This window comes from Mixophyes fleayi, chromosome 4 (genome assembly GCF_038048845.1).
Source record: "Mixophyes fleayi isolate aMixFle1 chromosome 4, aMixFle1.hap1, whole genome shotgun sequence".
NCBI classification, from domain to species: Eukaryota; Metazoa; Chordata; class Amphibia; order Anura; family Limnodynastidae; genus Mixophyes; species Mixophyes fleayi.
The window spans coordinates 222,783,984-222,808,353 of NC_134405.1; the positions used below are offsets into that span (position 1 = coordinate 222,783,984).

Genomic DNA, 24,370 nt, shown 5'->3' on the forward strand with positions numbered 1-24,370 from the left:
CCACGGCGTTCACTCACTTCTGAAATCAGCACAATGCCAGGAATCACTGATGACTCTATACGCACCTGTGAGTATGTACTATTACACAGCTAGTAATCTTTAATATCTTTTCTCTAATAGATATTACTGTTATTAAATATACTTTCTGACCAATTGTGATATTGGTGTGTCAGAAGTAAACATGTAATGTGCCTGCAATTTCTAAAATTATCATTAAAAATATTTGCATTGGTCAAAAACATTGGGGCCTGCAAACAAAATACAATGTATGTGTCACTAATTGTCCTAGTGTATATCCCTAAATAAATGATATAGTACCACTGCAATTCATTTTGCAGCAAGAAATCCAAGGGTCAATGGTAATACAGCATCTCCACCATTAATACTGTTGTAATAATGACTGATGTTTATTGCCGGTAGCACAAGACATTTGTGTTGTTGCATTGAGAATATACAATAGCTTTTATTGTTTCTCAAGTTTTACAAAATAAGACCCCTTAATAATATAGGGCCTGATTCAGTAAGGATCTTAACTTAAGAAACTTCTTATTTAAGACTCCTGGACAAAACCATGTTACAATGCAAGGGGTGCAAATTAGTTAAATACTGACTGTTTTTTCATGTAGCACACAAATATCAACTTTAAATTTCAGTGTACAAATAAGCTATCAAGTATGTGTGTGCTACATGAAAAAACAGTCAGTATTTAATTTATGTGCAAAACAGAATACTAATTTGCACCCCTTGCATTGTAACATGGTTTTGTCCAGGAGACTTAAATACGACGTTTCTTAAGTTAAGATCCTTAATGAATCAGGCCCATAGTCATCATTTCTCTCATGTAAACAAAATAACTTTTACATTAGTGACACATGAATCTATACTACTGTACTTTTGTATAGCGATTTCTGATGTGATCAGCTTTATTGTATGTTTTGCAAAAAGGTAATTTTGCATTTTTTTATACTGCTGATAATTATGAAGTGTAATTCCTTTATATATAAAAGAAAATGATATTCCCTGCCAGATTTACCACTATGTTTTTGATGCTCAAGTTGTTCATTTCTTATGAGAAAAAATGCTCTGTGGTAAAATTGTTTTAGAAATAATGAGACAATTGCTTACCTATATACATGTCAACTGCTCTATCGGGCTGTTGATATCTTCTTGAGATTAGGTTAAGGTACATGGGAATATTATTGTTATGGTGAGTGACAGGCTGTAAGTAGAGGAGGTTGGGGATAGATTGCAAAATAGAAAGGATAGTATTAGGCCGAATACTACAAAAGCTCATTTTGTGAAATAAAATCTGGCAATTGTGGATTAAAAAAAATCATAGCTCTAGTTACAGTCATAACAGTGTGTGCATATTTCTTGTATCTTATTATCTGTGGAAAGGATTCAGTTTTATTTATTATTTAATTACAGAAGTCCTTAAAAATGACCTGAGTTATTTCATACAGTTTAATTGCCTAGCTAGTGAGTAATGGGGACTGAAAAACACAGAATAGCTCAAATTAAACCTAGAATTACAAGCAAGGTTTTCACAATTTTATAGTATAGAATGTTTCATGCAATAAATTCTCTACAGTCACATCCTTCCTGTAAATCTTATCATTTTGAAGTGTAAACAGAATATTAGAATTCCTTAGCTTTTCACCTTCACATGCAGCCCTAGTTATTTCCTGCAAACCTTACAACAGTTTGATTGCTTTGACATAAAGTTACAAATTTTATGGAAAACCTAAGCGCTTGTGATCCCTCTAAATTACTAGTGATATCTCAAATTATAATTTGTGAAAAATAAATTTTATACTTATATTCATGGGTGCCTCTGTAAATTCATAGTTCTCTTGACATATCCACTCCAAGATGATCATAAATAAAAAAATGTTTAAAATAGTGTAATACAGTTTTACAGATTTTTTTTTTCATCATAATGTGGATAGAGTGCAGTGTGAAATAAAGTCCAAATTGTTGAGAATCCATCTTCCTTCTAGTGTCATGTAGTTTGGAATCTCAAACATGCCCCCTAGCGGCATTGCACTCACCAGACACCAAATAAAAACTGGCCTTAAAAATAGGAACTCAGAAGATATATTTATTCCTTCCAGACGAGATACAATCAGCTCAAATCCCTAATATGTGGTATATAGCCATGTAAAGAGACTAAAATGAGCAAATCTAACATGACATCATTTAAAAAATTATAACAAAGTGCAAAATGGCAATTAACATATACATAGCTAAATCATTGCTCCAATTAAGTATTCCAGTAACATAAATGTGCAAAATAACTAGAACAGATCATTCAATGTATACAAGATGTTATAATGTCCCCAGGGTGTACACAGCACTGAATGTTTTTCTCAATCGAGATCATGGTCCTGGCAGGTAGATAATGCATACCTTAGCCTCTTACCCTATGGAAGATGCAACGCTAAGCTTTATTATATGAAACATAAACTCCATATAATAAAGTAACAAATTATAAGAAAAACCTAAGCGCTTGTGATCCCTTTAAATTACAGTGATATTTTAAATTAAAAATTGTGAAAATCTGTTTCTATACTTTATGAAGTATAGAAACAGATTTCACAAATTACTGATATAATAACAAACTAATAACCAGCCTACTCCTCTCTCTTTCTCCACAAGACATTATCCACCATGTTGCCTCTATGTGGCTCACTAATGGGAGGATATATGTAATTTGTGCCTCTTATAAAGCCTATGACATATGTGTGGGAGTAATAGTAGCATTATGCACTGTTAAATTTCCCTAGTCTCTTTCCTGGATTGTGAGTTCTTGGGTATTTTACCAGTGCCAAAAAATCCCTTTTTGCAGAAAGGTCAGACTGTTGTGAGCTGCCTCTTCTGGTAGCTGGGTACAGTCTTAACCTTGAGGCTACTACCATGGTATCACAAAGCAAATACATTTTTAAATTCACTCACTCATGTTGATACTCAAATCAGATTAGATCTAGCTGAGTGGCTGGAACACGTCTGCCTCCATTAAAGTCTGGAATGTTTGGAAGGTGACTGCACAAACAGTCCATTTGCAGCCATCCTCCAAATACATATTTCTCTTTGCCAGATAAATGATCCTATTGATTTCATTAGGAAAATTATCGAGCATTGGGATTTCTGACTAGTCCATGATGATATTAGTCCATTTGACCAATCTTGGATGCAATATTACAATGTGAGGGGCTACCTTAACTTTAAAGTTTCTAAGTGCACCAGTTTCATCACACACACCAAAAGCATTTTGGTAGGTTAATGTTTTTATGTGTAGAGAACTTTGACTTTAAGTTCTACTGGGGCTGGGAGTGATTACAAATTATCTGTATAACATTCTGTAGTGTGTTGGTGCTATATAAATAAAGGATGATAATAATAATAATACTGTTGGCTGGTTGCAGTTAACACTAATTTTTGCCTGACTTCGACATAAGCTCACCACTGAGAACTGGCCCCAAATATCAAACGTCTCCTTTTCAAAAACATTTTATTTTTAAAATGTGCCTTTAAAAAAGAACAATGAAATGTGGAATGTCACTAATTATTATTATAGTATAACAATATGTATTGAGATATGTTTTGAAACATCAGTGAAAAAATAAATAGATATCACATTAGCATTTAAACAAAATTTTAATTAATTAATTTGTTTCAACAGGTAGTTAAGCATAAAAGAAAAAAATGTATCCACAGTGTTCAATCACAGTGCTTAATTAAGTTTGTTTTGTGCATTACATTTTTCAGAGTATGATAAAAATGGTCTTAATATAGAAAGAAAATAGAGGTAGTAAAATACCAAAGAGACAAAACAAGCATAAATGCAAGACAAAGGGAAAATAAGACAATGTGTGTTATGTAAAATGATATATCTTCTTACAGACATTACAATCCTTGTTTAGCCCATCTTCCCTTTAAACGAATACTTAAGATAGAAATTACCTTTAGGCTATAGAAGAAAATGATGCTTTTGTTTTATATAAAAAAGAGAACATTCAAAAACACTAATAAACTTGAATATTGCCTGACAGAAATAGTAAAATATAAATAGCTTTGTTCACGTATAATATGCCATTTGCAATCTCACGTTAGCAAAAGAGTAGTCCATTAGAGAAGTAGACCAGTTGGCATTCAACTGAAATGTATTTCTTCCATGAGGAAGGCGACAAATCAATGTTTTATTGATTCAATATCTCAGTAGTCCATACACCTATACTTTTAATAATTAGCCATTCGTTTTGATTTTTAGTCACTAAAATTCGAATGCAGTCAATATTAAAAAGGACCTTACGATATATATTGTCCATTTCAAAGTTTCCATTTATGAAGTCAGCTAACCTAAGGTAAGTGGTACATTTTTTGTTCTTTTTACTCCCGACTAATCTTTCTCCAACCTCTAGAGTACCATGGTGCAAGATATCATTTTGCCGATCTTCTGTTCCTGTGCTGACTTTGATTTTGCTGATTTTGATAGGCTTCTCAAACACAATGTGATAAAAGTCACCAGTAGAAGGTGATTTGGCCCAGAAATATTCTTCTGTGCTACTATATGCCCTACTAACCTCATAATTCTCAAATATGTTCATATTTGTGCTGAGAACTGCAGATGGGTTATCAGGTATGTCAAATGAGTCCTCTTCAAAATCATCATCCTTGAGTTTGTTTTCAGCACCTTTATACGATGAATAATATCCCATATGTTGAAAAAGAGATGGCTTAAAGCGAATTGCTTCTTTTTGAGCTAATAGGCCTCTAAAATGAATAAGCAACCAATCACAAGGCATTTCTTGGTAGAACATAAGTAGAAAATGGGCTAGACGTAGCAGATCATGGGTGTGATATAGCTTGCCAATGTATCCCAGCTTTGAAAACTCCAAGGTCACCCAGTTTGATCCTTTCCTTGAATTAATAACTTTCTTAATTGCTGTCAAAAAATTCTTGGAGCATCTGACATCATCTTCGAGCATCAAATAATAATCCGAGAGATTAGCACAAAAATTTAATAGAAAGGCATAATCAACATTTTGTTTAGATCTAAATTTGACTCGTGCATCAGGGTCATTGTAATTTCTTTTTAAACCTTCCAAGACAGGGTAGAACTGTACAGGAGTATGAATAATTGCTAGCCTCCCAGCGATAATATGATGGGAGAATTTTCTTGATATATCTTGCACTATGCTTTCACACCAGGTTAGGTCAAATTCTGCTAAATGAACAACTACAGCTATTTCTTTCAGTTCTTCATAACTTGACTGCTCAAATACTGATTTGATCGTTTCAAGCAAATAGTTTCCTTTTTTTCTTTTCACAGATGATAGTCCAATTGTAAGAAATCCTACAAAAGGAAAGGACAATGAGTATTCAGATTGTTCATTCAAAGTAACACATTCAACAATTCTCTTTTAATAAAACAAAGTAGCACATGCTACATTGCTTGTCATACAATTGCTTTGTAAAGATCAGCTTGTGTTCTAATGATTAAACCTCTTCAAACTTAGATAAATTGAGAGATTCGTCATGCATTTCATATTTAATGATCTAGTACTCTCTATCACAAGTGAGTCATTCTGTAGTACTGCATACTGTAGCTACTCATTTTTAAATCAAATCTGGCAGTAACCAAATCTCAAACTTACTGAATTAATGTGGCTTATGAGTGGGATTTATTAGAGTGAGTATAATTCATAGGCAAGAATAATTTGTCCTTTCTTAATTGTGTAATTACAAATGCTTCCATGTCTACTAAACTGGAGTTTTTTTGTATGTGTATTACCTAAGCGTCATTTTATAAAAATGAGAATAAAAAAATTGAGATTTAATATTTAAATGTACACCAGTTTGCCAGTTAGCTTTAGCTGTCACAACATTGTGTGTGTTTGTATTGTGTATTATTAGATGTAGAAAGGAATCTGATTTTATTTTTCAAATTATTGTAATCCTCTAGGATGACCTAAATGATTTCATATAGTTTTACTATCTAGTTAATATAGAAATATTGGTGACTGATAGAAACCTGAACTACAACAAATGTAAAAAGAAAATGTCCATAGCAGGTATACTTATCCATTAAATAAACAATTTAATTTAACAGTTCACTTTATTATTGAAGAAAATATATAGATATATAGATATATACAGATGTAGCCTGTTTCCTTTAGATGAATGTCATCATCATTCACTTCATCTTATTCAAACCATGCATGCTTAATTCTACCCTGCTACCAATAAACTGGATTGAAGGGTTGGAGTAAATGTGACATGCCCACTGCAGGGCTCACTGGATATTGCAATTAGTCTAAAAAAAAACTAGCTCACTTATAGAAATATATAGAATCAAACTCAAATCCATATTCTTTAAACATTTAAGAGTTTATTTGCTAACCATACATAAGAGGGTATATGGTAAGAAATGTTTTGATTGATTTAATAGTCTACTATATTATATTACTATTTCTATTCTGTGTAGTTGTTCTCATGCTTAATGCACACAAAGAATTAAGAATCACCTCAGTAATGACAAAACAAAGAGCCTTATATGGTAAAAATAAATACATAATCAAAGGCGCAATTTTAACATATATGGTAGACACAGCTTTTTTTTAGCAGAATTTATCTCAAGTGATTTTTATTAACATTTTGTTAACTTGGTACCATTAAAGTAAAACTGGTCTCTTCAAAATTTTAAACTGCATTTTGCAAAATAATTTATTTAATTTAAAAAACAAGCACATATTATATGTATTTTTATTATGATTCTACTTTCTGGTTTGATTAGCCACACTTGTTAGAAGTGCAACTACTTGATGAAAAAGATTAGACTGCTACAAAACACACTTCATAAGCAACATATTAACAGCTATAGCATTAACTGTAGACATTTTTTTATTTGCAAAATAAATTGTGATGTTCAGTTATATAATTTTTACATTATACTGTATTTTACAGTACAAAAGCATAACACTCAATTGCCGACCTTCATGGCAAAATGTTGAGACTTTGGAGAACCCCTTTTGTGCTCTTTTGACCTTGGACAGGGGCCAGTGCAAGCACAGGCTCCAAAGAAAGAGTATGGGCTTCTGCAATGGATAGGACAACATCACTGGGTCACCCTCACCAATGAGTCCCATGGCAGTTGCATGGCTTTCTGCATCTGTAATTTCGCCACTGATTTTACACATTTTACAAAAATGGTAATATAATAATAATTCTTATATTAAACGTATGGTATTATACAGATTTTCACCTTTGTGACAAGCGAAAATCAGCATTATGAACAAAAAAAGTATTGTCTGGCGTGTGACATTATTGCCTGAATTCCTTCAATAATGTCTGCTGCCTGTAGGTATATTCTTAATCAAGGAAATCAATTAAATCCCCATCAGTCAGTTCAGTCAATAAATAAATATAAATGTCCAAAGAATTTGTGTAGGATATATAAAATAAAGCCCTCAAGCATTCCTATCCTTTCATTAGCTAATACAATAATTAAATTACATACGTTTTCTTGATATTGGTATTCCAGCTAAAATGCGATATGTTACATTTATAGATGATGAAATATTAGGGAACTCTTTAACTGTGTGGCCATATTGATCTGAGTTGAATTGGGGAGTTGAAGCATCTCTGAGCCTTTTATCTTCTTCCTATATGAAAAATACAAACAAATAGGCAAAGGAGAAAAATTATCCCTATGCAAAGTATGAGCTGTACCAATTATCAAATGCAACAAAGTAGTAGTTTATTAATACAAAATAGCAAATGACAAAATATTATACACATAATACACTTGAAATATATATCTCTGACTACCTCTCCTGTATCATATATACACACAGTGGTTAAAGTGGCGGTATGAAAAGTGTAAGTGAATGGAACCTGATAGCTTTACAATGAAGGCAGTAGGAGAAGTCACAGTATGGCATATCACTGTATATATACTATTCCACTTCAACCGCTGTGGATATATATATATATATATATATATATATATATATATATACACAAATACATAAATTACCCTTTCTAAAATAGGATATATAATGGGACTACATATTAGGACTTTCAGAAACATAAGTGCTCTTTATTAACTAACAGTGACTTTTTAATATCTTTTATTCTATTTCAGTAGCTGGGCAACTTCAATACAGAAAATGCGTTATCAAATCATTTGTATGGATTTAAGACATGGGTTTTCTAAAATCAAACAAGTACACATCCCAGTGTGAATGACAGCAGTGTCTATCAGTAAATACATTTTTTACTCACACCAAAAACAAGGCAGAAAATGTGTAGTTACAAATATGGGCACATTTGATAGAATGTCACAAATTATATATGGAGTGGGGTTTGTTGCAATGATTAGTGCACCACAACAATTGATAAAGTAAAGGATTTCTGCTGATTAGTTTTGTAAAAAGAAAAAGCATTTTTGTGCCATGGTCCACCTTTCACTGAAATGAACTTTATCAGCATTGAATGAAATCAGTTGGTGATGGAAACAAAGATAATTTATAGCAGTTCTTTAACTCTGGTAAACAAACTAAAATTTTGAAGCTATTCTAAAATGTTAATCATATAAACTGGCTAGCCAGCATCATTATCAGCTAACAAAATATAAAGGCTTGGAATGTATGGTTATTTTGTACTTACTACAACATATTCATCTTCAATGTACAAATTCATAAACATCAGACAAAAGATTAGAATTCCCAGGAGAGGTAATGCTGAACGTTTTCGAAAACATCTCATTTTATCCAGATATTAGATATCAGTTGTTGTACAAATAAATGCATATATTTCCTAATGAAAAACATGAAAAATAACATTAGCTTGAATATAGGCTGTGGCGCCTGTCATAATGCTAGCCTAAATAAATAAATCATTTGCACCAATTTATAACAAGATATACTGATGAGTCAAGCAATCCACACTGCTTTAGAATATGTATAGCTTTATAAATATAAGACATTTTATAGGGACTGACTTCACAAATTCTACACAAGAATGAATTGAGCTTATTTTAATCAATTGCTCAGAGTGCATTTTGTAAATATTTTATATTTTAGTAATTCCTGTGATGATGGAATAATAAGATTAGTTGAATTATCTAAATTGTATCAGTGGAGATTATGTAGCAGACACATTAGAGTGGAAGCTGTTGAAAGCAGGGTACAGAGGTGCTTTCTGTTATCTCACTTTGAAACTCAAATGGCAACTTGATGCTTTGATGAATGAGTCATATTTTGTAGGTGCCATATATTAAACACAATGGGCTATATTCTTTAAGGAAAGTAAGGCAAATAAATAGTAAATTTTCTCCTGGACAAACCATGTTAAAATGCAAAGGGTGAAAATCAGTTTATTATTTTGCGCAAAAGTTAAATACTGGCTTTTTTTTAATGTAGCACACAAATACTTGATAGCATTATTTTACACTGAAAATCAAATTTGATCTAGAACTAGCCCTACCCCAACTATAAATCTGCCATCACATTTTAAATTTACCTCCCCTCGAATGAAAAATGGTTTTGTCAAGGTGAAAAGTTACTCCTTATTTTGCCTTGCTTTCCTTAATGAATCAGACCCTGTGCATACAACTCCTGTCTACACATCACCAAACTAATATTAGATGTGGTCATATAATTAAAATTGATAATACTATTATTATTTTTGATAAACATTTCTGCCAGTGAGATGCAAAATTAATTTGTTGAGTAGATTATATTTTATTCCACATTTTTAACATTTTCTGACATATTTTTTTTCACTTCTATCATATAATATTTAGCTAGTTGGGTGAATTGTTAATCAATATACGTATCATAAGGAAACATTTGTTTTTAATATATGACTAATACAATCTATAGATAATGTTAATAAAAGCAATTAATTTTGGACTCTGGAGTGTCTCCATTTAGCTTTTTTATTTTATGCTCCTTTCTATTCAATATGTTAGATTTATTCTGAAGAGCACTCTCAAAAAAAAATAATATTTGTAATATACAGAGCAATAATACTTTAGTCTCCAGTGCAGATTTTTCATCTTTTCTCTGTGTACATGATGGAAAAATGAATAGTATTGCCCTTGAAACTGACGTCTATCTGTGTGCCGGGATGTTGATGGTTCGCAATTGTTGGAGGTCAGTTGTTCAAACAATCGGGATTAGCAGTATGTCATGTATGACAGCCTTGCGATGACCATGTCGCTGTAAATGTTGTTAAGGTTTTCGTAATCGCTGCAATGAGTACTATTTATCTATCTATCTATCTATACATATATATTGTATAACAAAACAAAAAATGGAAAAGAGCAGTTCCAGAGCAATCCATCCGGTGCAGCATTAACATGTACATTTTTGTTTATATATAAATCTTTATATTTTTCCAGGTTTTTTTCTATCAACACGTGCTGGTACTTGTCCCTGTTTGAACATATGGATGATTGATATATATATATATATATATATATATATATATATATATATATATATATATATATATATATATATCTGCACAGTGCCACTTCTGTGGTTGTACATGAAATTCACAACATCTGTACTTATGTATGTATGGACAACTATGCATTATAACATCTATTTTTCTAAATGTTTGGTGTAACATGTATAGTGTGTATACATATAAATATAAAATAATGGAGAATACTATGGTCTATTTTTATTTGATTGAGTATAGTAACTACTAAGGATTCTCTAACAATTCACAAGGAAAAGGTCAGGGTTTATAATTTGATTGATCAACTCACATAAAAATGTGTTTTTGTGACAATTATTCTTGGGAAAGAAGAATATTTGAATCTTCTCCCATGGCTCATTTTTTGGAAGAATGTCCAACATGAAAAAGCAGAAACAGATTTTCACCGCTCCAGGAAAGAGTAGTGGTAGCATATCCATTAATGAGATAAAGAGAAATAATAGGGGAACAAAAATAAAAATAAATGAATGCATTGAAAACGATGTTAGGGCAATAAATAAACAATGTATTTTCAATCTGAGAGGTTTGGATTTATGTCATACCCCCCTTTGTGCTATAAAGGTCCAGGTTTCTAGAGAACAATTCTGCTCTGACCTCTGGGCCAAGGAAAACAGATCTATTTCCAAATCTCCTCGTTTCGGATTAGAAAGATCCTGCTATGTGCATTGATTTCCAGCTTACTCTGGTAAGCAGCCATCTTTTACCAGTCTAGGATATATATTGTTATGTTTTATATGATTATCTTATCAATAATAAAAAACCAAAGGATAATGCACTATGAGATTTTTCTCTCTTCATTTATATATGGTGTGCGGATAACCTTTGAGGAGATCCCTTTGAAGAGGATGTCGAATAAAAAGGATTGTTACTTTTATATGGACTCATCGTCTGAGGTTTCATAGGAAGTGAACATTTTTTGATCTATTTGGGACTATTTGTATGGACTTATGAACTGTCCGTTTGTTATGGAACCTATTTGTCTATTTTGTTGCTACATGTTTATTATAGCATTTGTTCTGTGAAAACACTCATATAAGTACTTTGTTCTATTGAGGAATTTTATCATTAGCGCCTTTGCAGAGTGTAATTTTGATACATGGTATATTTACGGATGTGTTGGTGACATTCTTTATACACTTTTTTGAGGATGCTTTTGATAGTAGCGCTCTACCTGGGGCTTGATTGTTTACTGTCTATTTTTGTGCTTAAGGACAGAACTGCCCAGTCTAACTTCCTTGGTCTAAGGTTCCTGAGTTCACTCTGCATGAGGTGCCACAGATGACCGCTCTGCGTGAGGTGTCAAAGATGAACACTGCATGAGGTGCTACAGATGACTTGTCTGCACTTTTGGAGCCTTCAGAATGTACTCCTTAAAGTGGGGGCTATGGACCAAAGAAGGATACATTTTTGAGACCATGCATGCGGAAAAATGGAAAGTAGCTTTTCACCAGCAGTTTCCTCAAACACACCATTTAGGTTCTCTTGACCCCTCTTCAAGGGGTGGGTACGGTTAAATTTGCTTTGCATCCTGTGAGCATTTGTCAGGTCTGCCATGCGCTTCAGATATACAGATGTGATTAACTATTTCCTGCATATCCGCTTTCAATAAGTTCTGAGCTGCAGTAAAGGTATGCCTTCCCTGTGAGTTTATTGGAATACTTCACTATTTAAACCCTGAATGGCCATACACTCGTGGCCTGTAATAGTATTTAATAGCATTTGACATGTATGCTCTTGGTCTCTGTTTTCTAACCTGTTTGTTCCTGTCACTGCCCCAGTTCCAATTTCTATTTTAACAAAAATTGTTTCTTGATTTCTAAACTGCACCATACAGTTTTCTGTGTGTTCTACTTCATATTTTGCATTGCCTCAGACAGTCATATTACTGAATGATCCCTGTGTAACTTATCAATATACCAGCATTCCTTCAGAGATTGTGTTTATTTCCTGACTACTTTTGAACTTTTCAATATTTCCATATTGTTTGTAATTACAATATATCGCATTACTCATGATTTCCTAACAGTAACATTTTATACACGCTTTTCTAAGGAAAAGCTACATTTTTAAACCCACTTATTTAAAAGTACATTTTATTGAAACATTCCATATTTCAAATTCATACACGATGACCTAAAGAAAATGTATGATACATTTATAAGAAATAACAGGAATTTAACAAAGAAAGAAAACCAAGCCTTGAAGGAGTTGATGAGTAATCTAGATATTACTCAGACAGGCAGATAAGGGACTGTAATTGTGAATACAGAATTCTATCTATAAGAAGCAAGTTGATTATTATCAGATGAAAACACACATCAAATTCTAAATTTAGATCCTACAGTTTTGTTCCAAAAACAAATAAGATCTTTATTAGTTCAAACCTTGGACATAAGGGGCCTGAGTCATTAAGGAACGCAAAATGAGCGCAGCGTACGTACGTGCACTAATGCACGTACTTTGTGGCTGCGAACGGCCGAAGTCATTAAGCTGCGTATTCTCACATACACAGCTTCATGACTTGCGGCGCAAGTGTTCCTATTCTACCCGTTCACGTCCGTACACGCCGGCACATACTTGCATAACGTGCAGAAGCGAACGCTACGCTGTTTAGTGCATAGTGTCACTCACCGGACTGTGAGTGCTTCTTCCCGGACTATTAGGAACCGTGGACGTCCTCTATCCTGAGGGACTGCGCATGCGCAGCCCTTTCCAAACCTTCAGTGTATGTTCCTTTAACTTAATTGGCAGATCAGGCAACCTCCCTATATTAAGCACCTGTGGTCAACACCACGTTGCCTGATCTTGGAGTCTCATTCCCCATGAGCCTCTGAAGGTGTCCCTGTGTTTCCTTGTTTATTCAGCCCTGCTGATTCCTGTGGTTTCCAAACCACTTCTACCTCTGTGGTTTCCAAACCACTTCTACTACTGTGGTTCCCATACCACTTCTACCATCTACTGTATCATCGTGACTGTGAGCTGATTCCTATCCGCTGCCTCCGTGCACTACAGTCTTCTAATCACTTCAACTCTACCATTTATCATTGGGACTGTTAGCTGATGCCTATCCGCTGCCTCCGTGCACTACAGGCTTCAACCACATCCACTCACCTGTTCATGATTGTGACTGCCAGCTGATTCCTATCCGCTGCCTCCGTGCACTACAGGCTTCAACCTGCAACTCGTCTGTGTTTCATCATCGTGACTGTTTGGCTGATTCCTATCCGCTGCCTCCGTGCACTACAGTCTTCAACCTGCAACTCGTCTGTGTTTCATCATCGTGACTGCTAGCTGATTCCTATCCGCTGCCTCCGTGCACTACAGTCTTCAACCTGCAACCCGTCTGTGTTTCATCGTGACTGTTTGGCTGATTCCTATCCGCTGCCTCTGTGCGCTTCAGTCTTCAGTCCTTGTCAACTCTACCGTGTTTCCTTGAGTCTGCTGCCACTATTGCTACCCGCTACTCTCCGTGATCATCTGTTCCAGTTCAACTCTGCTCCGGGGTCCCATCGTTACTGCACCTGCTGGTTGCTATTGGTTACCTCCGTGTTCCCGCAGAGACCCGCTGCTGTTACTTCTCAGCGCTACTCATCCATCTACTGCTGATCCGCTCTCCACGCCTTCCTGTGCTCCCTGCTGGTCTACCTACCTGTGCGCTGCACCTGCTAGACCCCCGCTTCACCCATCCAGGGACTTGTATCCTGCTGGCCTCCTGCCCTTCAGGTATCTCTGCACTCCTGTCTGACTGCCTTCTCCTGCACCACGGTATGCATACTTCCCATTGACTGTGCTGTGTATTGCATACCTTGCTGGACTGTGTTGGTTCTCCTCTGGAGTGTACTATCTGCTGACTCTACTGCCATCATTGACTGTGTTATCTCATGCTGGATTACTTCAAGAGACTTTCTATATTGGCAGTGTTGTTCAGTCATTTATACATTTATATTGTGCATATTACTGTGGATCAAAGTCAAGGTGCCCGTGTATATATTGTGTTGCAGTCTCTCCCCGTGCACCTCCTCACATATATATTCAGTGGTACAACTTGCTAGTGGCAGACCACTGACTCCTGTTTACAGTTTCACCTGTTCCAGTATCCTCTCACATAGCAGTGGTACAACTTGCTATCGCAGACCACTGACTACCCGGATACCTCCACTTGGATTCCACTCCTTCACTCAGACAGCGGTACAACTTGCTATCTGCAGACCGCTGACTCTCATCACCCCCTCGTTTCTGTTGGACATTCCTCCTCACTATAGCAGTGGTACAACTTGCTACCGCAGACCACTGACTACCTTCACGTGTCCTTTGTCCATACAGTTCCTCGTGTATTACTACCTCCATATTGCCAGTGCTGCTAGTCATAGACTTTCCTGAGCATCTCATCATCTGCTATTTCCTGTTCCGTGATCACCCTGCTACCAGAGTACCATATTACCACCTATACTGCTCTGGTAAGCCTATCACCTGGTGATCCCTGGGTAAAGACTCCTAGTGCCCGTGACAGTAAGATCAGGCCATGACAGACCCAGATACGGAACCTACCGCTAAAGAGATGCTGCAGCATCTGGTCAGCCGTGTGGAGCAACAGGATGCTCGCCAACAGCTGTTACTTCAATGTTACCAATCGTTAACCTCCCAAGGAACATCTGGACAGACTGTTACAGCTAGTATTGAAGCTCCTGTGCTTTCCTCCGTTTCCCCAGTGCCATCCCAGGTGTCTACAGCTCCTACGCTTCACCTGCCTACTCCGTCAAAATATGACGGGGACCCCAAAACTTGTAGAGGTTTCCTTAACCAATGTTCAGTCCATTTTGAACTCCAACCTCAAAATTTTTCTACCCATCGTTCCAGAGTGGCCTATCTTATCTCATTGTTTTCTGGACAAGCCCTGGCTTGGGCCTCCCCTCTGTGGGAAAGAAACGATCCAATTCTACAAGATAGTGCCAAATTCATTTCCACGTTCCGAAGTGTGTTCGATGAACCAGGTCGTGTGACCTCCGCTGCTTCCAGCATTCTTCGTTTGCGACAAGGCTCCCATACAGTAGGACAGTATGTCATTCAATTTAGGATCTTAGCCTCTGAACTTCAGTGGAATACTGAAGCATTAGTTGCCGCCTTCTGGCAGGGGCTCTCCGATAAAATTAAAGATGCACTGACTACCCAAGAGCTTCCTTCGTCACTAGAAGATTTGATCTCTCTTTGCCATCGTGTAGACATGAGATTTCGTGAAAGAGAATCTGAGAAAACAACTTCTGCTAAAGCACCTCTTCGTTTAAACCCTCAATTTCGTCCAGTTTCACCTTCTGTGATTCCCATGGAGATAGGACGTTCTAAATTATCTTTAGAAGAGAGGAAACGAAGAGTAAAGAATAGACTCTGTATCTATTGTGCTGATTCCACACATATGCTCAGTTCTTGCCCTAAGAAATCGGGAAATGCCAGGCCCTAACTAGTTCTGGAGAGGTGAAGTTAGGGTCCCTGGAGTCCTCTCCATTGTCTATGAAATCTAAAGTCTGCGCTTTCGATGTTACGATTTCCTTTGCTACCAAATCCTTTGAGTCACAGGCATTGATTGATTCCGGAGCAGCAGGAAATTTCATTTCTAAATCACTAGTGAATCAATGGTCCCTACCAGTGATCACTTTAAAAACACCCATTACTGTGACGGCTATAGATGGATCACGTCTCATCAATGGTCTCATCACCCAGAGTACGTCTCCAGTAACCCTTCAGATTGGTGTACTACACCATGAAGAAATTTCGTTTTTAATTCTTCCAGTTACGACAAGTCCGATTGTCTTAGGCCTTCCATGGCTTCAATGTCACTCTCCCCAGATTGACTGGCGCACCCCTCAAGTTACGTCTTGGGGGTCTGAATGTCACCATCGTTGTCTCTCTCAAGTTATTCCTCTTAAAGTACAGCAATCTTCCATCTCATCTTCCTCCCCGGGACTCCCTCCTCAGTATGCTTCATTTGCCGATGTGTTTGATAAAGCTCAGTCTGAACGTCTTCCTCCTCATCGTTCTTGGGATTGTCCGATCGACCTTCTACCTGGCAAGACTCCTCCCAGGGGTCGGGTCTATCCTCTCTCGTTACCTGAAACTCAAGCCACATCTGAGTACATACAGGAGAATCTCCAGCGTGGGTTCATTCGACCTTCCACCTCTCCCGCTGGAGCTGGGTTCTTCTTCGTCAAAAAGAAGGATGGATCATTACGCCCTTGTATAGATTTTCGTGGACTCAACGCCATTACTATCAAGAATCGGTATCCCATTCCGCTGATCACTGAGCTATTTGATCGCATCAAGGGAGCTCGGATATTTACTAAGTTGGATCTTCGTGGTGCCTACAATTTAATTAGAATCCGTTCCGGTGACGAATGGAAGACCGCGTTTAACACCAGAGATGGGCATTACGAATATTTAGTAATGCCCTTCGGGCTGTGTAATGCCCCCGCGGTTTTCCAGGGTTTCATCAATGAGATCTTTCGGGACTTATTATATGTATGTGTCGTTGTCTACCTGGACGACATATTGATCTTCTCACAGGACCTGCCTTCTCATCACCAACATGTGGCAGAGGTCCTCTCCAGACTACGGAAAAACTCGTTGTTCTGTAAATTGGAGAAATGTTCATTCGAGTTACCCCAGATTCCATTCTTGGGGTATATAGTTTCCGGAGTTGGCCTGAAGATGGATCCAGACAAAGTAAATGCTGTACTACATTGGCCTCAGCCAACTACTCTTCGTGCCATCCAGCGTTTTTTAGGTTTTGCCAATTACTATAGACGCTTCATTCAAGACTTCTCATCCATTGCATCTCCCATTGTGGCCTTAACTCGGAAAGGGGCTAATACTAAGCAATGGTCATCTGAGGCTCTCCAAGCCTTTCAAATCCTCAAAGAGTCCTTCTCGTCTGCTCCCATTCTGCGACAACCTGATGTGACACTCCCCTTCTTCCTAGAAGTAGATGCCTCTAATGTGGGCTTAGGAGCTATTCTCTCCCAACGCTCGGAGCAACAAAAATTACATCCTTGTGCCTTCTACTCTCGGGGTCTTCTGCCCGCAGAGAAAAACTATACTATCGGGGACAAGGAGTTGCTGGCCATCAAAGCTGCATTAGAGGAATGGAGATACTTGTTGGAAGGAGCTCGCCATCCGGTGACGATCTTCACGGATCATAAGAACTTGTCATATTTGCAATCTGCTCAATGCTTGAACCCTCGTCAAGCAAGATGGTCTCTTTTCTTTTCCCGTTTTGAATTAATTATAACCTTCAAACCAGCTGCTAAGAACAAGAAAGCTGACGCTCTATCTCGAGCTTTTGTGACGTCCTCTGATGTAGAAGAGGTTCCCAACCATGCTATTCTAGACCCCAAATGTATTTCTCTGGCTGCTTCATCCACCAAAATGCTACCATTTGGGAAGACCCTCGTGCCTCCTACTCTGAGGCGGAAAATCCTTTCGTGGTTCCATGCCTCTCGTGTTTCTGGACACGCCGGTGAACATAAGACCTTTGAGATTCTCTCTCGTAGTTACTGGTGGCCTTCAATGAGGAGAGACGTCAAAGAGTTTATTGCTTCCTGTGATTTATGTTCTCAGTTCAAATCCTCCCGCAGAACTCCAGCAGGGTTGCTGCGACCACTACCCATTCCGTCCAAGCCTTGGACCCATATTAGTATGGATTTCATTACTGATTTGCCACCAAGTAAGAATCACAATACTATTTGGGTAGTGGTAGACAGATTTTCGAAGATGGCTCATTTCGTCCCTCTGTCCGGTTTACCTTCCTCGTCTACTCTGGCTGAACATTTCATTAAAGAAATCTTCCGCATCCATGGATGTCCGTCTGAGATTGTGTCAGATAGAGGAGTACAATTCGTTTCCAGATTCTGGCGGGCCCTTTGTAAAACCTTGGGCATACGATTAGCACTCTCATCGTCTTACCATCCGCAATCTAACGGACAAACGGAACGAGTCAATCAAGATCTTGAGACTTTTATTAGGATGTTCTCTTCAGCCAACCAAGACAACTGGGTAGAATTGCTCCCTTGGGCTGAATTCGCCCATAACAACATGTACCATGAGTCATCATCCAAAACTCCATTCTTTGTGGTCTACGGTCACCATCCGTCTTTTCCGGAATTTCCTGCCCTCCCGCCCACCCAAGTTCCTGCTGTGGAGACTGCTTGTCAGACCTTCAAAAATATCTGGTCTCAGGTCAAAACCTGTTTAAAGAAGACATCTAACAAATATAAGTCTTTCGCAGATAAGAAGAGGCGGGCTATTCCACCACTAAAAATTGGAGATCGTGTCTGGTTATCTACCAAAAATATTCGTTTGAAGGTTCCATCTATGAAATTCGCCCCTCGTTTTATTGGTCCATATAGGATCATTCAAGTTATCAATCCAGTATGTGTTAAACTTCTTCTTCCTAAGAATCTTCGGATTTCCAATGCCTTCCATGTGTCCTTGCTCAAACCTCTCATCATCAACCGTTTCTCGACTCCTTCCTCAGCACCGCAGCCAGTTCAAGTTCATCAGGAGGAGGATTTTGAGATTACTGAGGTATTGGATGCAAAAATTTCGCGAGGAGTCCTCCGTTTCCTCGTTCATTGGAAGGGCTTTGGTCCTGAAGAGCGTTCATGGATCAAAGCTGAAGATCTTAATGCTCCTGCCCTTCTGAAGAAGTTTTATTCCAAAAATCCGGACAAGCCCGGTTCCAGGCGTTCTGTGCCCACCTTTAAAAGGGGGGGTACTGTCACTCACCGGACTGTGAGTGCTTCTTCCCGGACTATTAGGAACCGTGGACGTCCTCTATCCTGAGGGACTGCGCATGCGCAGCCCTTTCCAAACCTTCAGTGTATGTTCCTTTAACTTAATTGGCAGATCAGGCAACCTCCCTATATTAAGCACCTGTGGTCAACACCACGTTGCCTGATCTTGGAGTCTCATTCCCCATGAGCCTCTGAAGGTGTCCCTGTGTTTCCTTGTTTATTCAGCCCTGCTGATTCCTGTGGTTTCCAAACCACTTCTACCTCTGTGGTTTCCAAACCACTTCTACTACTGTGGTTCCCATACCACTTCTACCATCTACTGTATCATCGTGACTGTGAGCTGATTCCTATCCGCTGCCTCCGTGCACTACAGTCTTCTAATCACTTCAACTCTACCATTTATCATTGGGACTGTTAGCTGATGCCTATCCGCTGCCTCCGTGCACTACAGGCTTCAACCACATCCACTCACCTGTTCATGATTGTGACTGCCAGCTGATTCCTATCCGCTGCCTCCGTGCACTACAGGCTTCAACCTGCAACTCGTCTGTGTTTCATCATCGTGACTGTTTGGCTGATTCCTATCCGCTGCCTCCGTGCACTACAGTCTTCAACCTGCAACTCGTCTGTGTTTCATCATCGTGACTGCTAGCTGATTCCTATCCGCTGCCTCCGTGCACTACAGTCTTCAACCTGCAACCCGTCTGTGTTTCATCGTGACTGTTTGGCTGATTCCTATCCGCTGCCTCTGTGCGCTTCAGTCTTCAGTCCTTGTCAACTCTACCGTGTTTCCTTGAGTCTGCTGCCACTATTGCTACCCGCTACTCTCCGTGATCATCTGTTCCAGTTCAACTCTGCTCCGGGGTCCCATCGTTACTGCACCTGCTGGTTGCTATTGGTTACCTCCGTGTTCCCGCAGAGACCCGCTGCTGTTACTTCTCAGCGCTACTCATCCATCTACTGCTGATCCGCTCTCCACGCCTTCCTGTGCTCCCTGCTGGTCTACCTACCTGTGCGCTGCACCTGCTAGACCCCCGCTTCACCCATCCAGGGACTTGTATCCTGCTGGCCTCCTGCCCTTCAGGTATCTCTGCACTCCTGTCTGACTGCCTTCTCCTGCACCACGGTATGCATACTTCCCATTGACTGTGCTGTGTATTGCATACCTTGCTGGACTGTGTTGGTTCTCCTCTGGAGTGTACTATCTGCTGACTCTACTGCCATCATTGACTGTGTTATCTCATGCTGGATTACTTCAAGAGACTTTCTATATTGGCAGTGTTGTTCAGTCATTTATACATTTATATTGTGCATATTACTGTGGATCAAAGTCAAGGTGCCCGTGTATATATTGTGTTGCAGTCTCTCCCCGTGCACCTCCTCACATATATATTCAGTGGTACAACTTGCTAGTGGCAGACCACTGACTCCTGTTTACAGTTTCACCTGTTCCAGTATCCTCTCACATAGCAGTGGTACAACTTGCTATCGCAGACCACTGACTACCCGGATACCTCCACTTGGATTCCACTCCTTCACTCAGACAGCGGTACAACTTGCTATCTGCAGACCGCTGACTCTCATCACCCCCTCGTTTCTGTTGGACATTCCTCCTCACTATAGCAGTGGTACAACTTGCTACCGCAGACCACTGACTACCTTCACGTGTCCTTTGTCCATACAGTTCCTCGTGTATTACTACCTCCATATTGCCAGTGCTGCTAGTCATAGACTTTCCTGAGCATCTCATCATCTGCTATTTCCTGTTCCGTGATCACCCTGCTACCAGAGTACCATATTACCACCTATACTGCTCTGGTAAGCCTATCACCTGGTGATCCCTGGGTAAAGACTCCTAGTGCCCGTGACACATAGTAACATCATTGGTGTATCTCTCAATTGTTGAATCATGGTGCTGGTTGTAATTAACCGTAAAATATATATTCCCCTTGTTATGCTACTTTGTTTACCCTGTCAAGATGTTTTACTTTTGATGATTAAAATTTCGTAATATTGAAATATTTACAGTGTTTTATCGTATATCATATATCAGTGTATCATGTATATTTGATGTGGTTTTATAATGTCATATGTATTATATTATATATATACATATATAATATTATATAAGCCTTTGGTGTGAGCTGGAAGGAAAAGAATATGAACAGGAATGAAGTAATTATTCAAATAACCTATGTTTCCAATCCAGAGATTTTCAACAAAGACTTGCACAGACTTCTTCGTCTTGTCCATTGCATCCAGGAGACTCAAAAGGATCAGGATACGCCTAAATACTTTCTCAGCCAATTGTTCTATGATAGGTGTAAATTATAGTACAACCTTCTTTTGTTGAAACACAAAGTACATCTCTGGTCTGTTTAAGATCAGAGTTTTCAGCATAGAAAAAGAGTGGAAGCTTATTATTTTGTAAATAAACAATGATCCAATTTTATTTGTTAAGTGTCTTTTGCTGAAGGAATTTTTTTATGACTTTATTAACCTATATAACACCAATGAGGTTATGCCGCTAGCCCTGTTTTCCCTGTGTATCAGGTTGTGTCTTGGTTCTGTTTTCAGTATATGTTTTCGAAAGAGGTCATGTCGTACATAACTGTTATTTCTTTGGCGCCTTATCACATTATATCCCGGATGCGAGGTGTGACCCTATTGGTTGGCCTCTTCTCCATTGGCTTTTAAACAACAGCTTTACTTAAGTGTATAATGCTAATACGTAAATTTGTTCCATGAAATACCAGTTTTTCTTTTAACAAAAATATTTGAATTTATAAACTAAAACTATGAACAAATGTTAAGTAAGAAACACTAAAAAAAATCAATAAAAGGTATTTAACAATTTTTTAATATATTTTATTATTTTTTTACATTTTTTTGCTTTTTCTTTATGCTTTTTATATTTTTTTTCTTGCTTTTTTAATTCACACAGAAGCCTCTGGCTGTGCCTTGGAGGACCCATCGACTCCTCATCAGCTGCAAAAAATGAAACACAACAATTTAGAAAATGCACTAATTAATGTGGTGAAATGCTAGCTGTCGGTTCTTGTACCTTTGCATTTTGTAAGCTTGGTATAGTGCATAAATGAATGTTACCCAAACACTGGCCCCATTCATTAAATTTTGATAAAAGTAGGAGTACATAACATATACTGAAAACAGAACCAAGACACAACATGATACAAAGACAGGTGACAGGGTAAAGCAAATCAGATTATCTCTGACAGATAGTGAAAGGGATGGTAGAAATCAGCAAGAAGAAGACCTAAGCTTAAGAAAACAGGGAAAACAGGCCTATCGAAGAAGGCCAAGAGGGTAAAGGAACTGTAGAAGGAGCACACAACAAAAGAGGGCCATGCGCATGACAGCTTACAACCTAAAGGGAAGGGGAAGACACAAGTAATACGAAGTATATAGTATTATATTGTTTTGGTGTATACATTAGCTTTCTGCAAAAGTTTGCCAAGGATAATCTCACCCTATAGGGTGCATTTTTAAAGCCTGCCATCTGAGTTCGCCTGCGCACAAGACAAGAATTGGTGGGAGGACATTTTTCCCATTGTGGGAACTTAGGATGCCTTGTACTGTAAATGGGCAGTGAAAACTGTTTGTCATGTTCTACCCAAAAAATCATATCTTGACAAAAAAAACCACAACTAAAGTATATGAAAATTACCATGTAATGTACTTACTTTCCTCAACCAGCACTTGTGGTTGCTGAGAGGTGGATTCTGGTTGGCTCTGGAATAGCAGAGGTGATGCTGATAGGTTAGCGGACTATGGCGAATCCTCCACCACCGCTGACTCCACCTGTGGCTGTTGGCTACCACCTGGCGCCTCCGGTGTGACCACCTGTTGATGTTGGCGGTGGTGTTCGGAGCTGCGTTGGCGTCTTGTTGGAGACCATGATGTGTTATCTTATGTGTATTTTTGTAATGTATTCACCATACACAGCGAATACATACATACATGCAGTGAATGGTAGCTTTGAATGCTAAAAGGGTACTCATGTCAATAACATTAAATTTGTCCAAAAATGTACACTAAAATTTTTAACATATATATAATAGTAAATAATCAGAATAATAGCAAATAAGACTAACATTATTCATACGTTTAGTATGAGAATGGTCAGAAAATAGGCCTTTTCTGTCCATATTTCCTGTGAGAAGAAAAAATTACATTGCCATATTATATAGTGTTTGAGCGCGACTTACTAGCAAGAATTTCAGCCCTCAAATCTGCAAGAAGGTTGGGCTGCCGTCTCCGCAGATCACTCCATTGGCGTTGCAACTGCACGATGGAGCTGCGGGTACCAACCTGCATAAGCAGACGCCTGCGCACGGCTCTGTATGCCTGCAGTTTGTCATCATTTCCCACGTACCTCCCTGCGGGCTAAAAACAACGGTCCATCGTTGCTGTCAGCACCCGCAGATTGGTACGTGAGAATACTGCAGACCTCATTTTCTCTCAGAAATGACAGTTTAATATCCTGCTTACCGATTGGTGCTCAGTGCACGTCGGTGCGTCTGCATGTCCATCGCGGAACCTGTACTAAGATGGCTGACTGACCTGTCAATCACTGCTCAAGCGTGCCTAGCGTTCTGGCGCGTACGCAACCGAACGCACCACTATAAAATCGCATACAGCATGCGATAGTTCGCCCTGACAATTTCCGCATGGCTTTTCAAAGTTGTTGCTGTCAGGAAATGGTTGATATTGGAGGATATTGAGGTAAGTAACATGGGCCTAGGACTGCTACCTGACATAGACAGCGTCGTAGGAAATGGAATAATTGCACTTTCTTTTTTCCTTTTTTAGATTGTGAACACTTCTGTGGGTAAAAAACAGGAGAACCTTGCTACATTTTGGGGTAAGTAACATGGGCCTAGGTCTGCTGCTTTTTGGTCTAGTGATGGAATAAACTTCTTTTATTTCCATTTGTAGACATGTCTGAACAAGACTCCAATGAGCCATCTGGCTCATCATCTGGTGCTGCAAAAAAAACACGCCAGCCCAATTTCACAAAAAATGAAATCGACATTTTGGTCGAATTGGCTGTT

At 38.4% G+C, this 24,370-nt stretch overlaps 1 protein-coding gene and 1 non-coding gene across 5 annotated transcripts in view; one reads left to right on the forward strand and one right to left on the reverse strand.

Annotated features, from left to right (window-relative positions):
* The first annotated feature begins 2,764 nt into the window (after positions 1-2,764).
* On the forward strand, positions 2,765-2,896 carry LOC142156278 (small nucleolar RNA SNORA35). The gene has a single exon (XR_012692343.1). It is a non-coding gene; the product is annotated as a small nucleolar RNA SNORA35 (small nucleolar RNA).
* A 789-nt stretch (positions 2,897-3,685) lies between these two features.
* MGAT4C (MGAT4 family member C) overlaps positions 3,686-24,370 on the reverse strand; it is a 128,422-nt gene continuing 107,737 nt past the window's right edge. For 3 of the 4 annotated variants that reach the window (XM_075205322.1, XM_075205324.1, XM_075205323.1), the window contains exons 3-5: positions 8,671-8,820; positions 7,520-7,664; positions 3,686-5,356 (exon numbers count right to left, since the gene is read on the reverse strand). In XM_075205322.1, the coding sequence (XP_075061423.1) occupies positions 4,200-5,356; positions 7,520-7,664; positions 8,671-8,769 (1,401 nt within the window). In that variant the 5' untranslated portion in view covers positions 8,770-8,820 and the 3' untranslated portion in view covers positions 3,686-4,199. Of the gene's footprint in view, positions 5,357-7,519; positions 7,665-8,670; positions 8,821-10,783; positions 10,916-24,370 lie in introns of those variants that run through there. The other variant, XM_075205326.1, reaches the window with a different exon arrangement.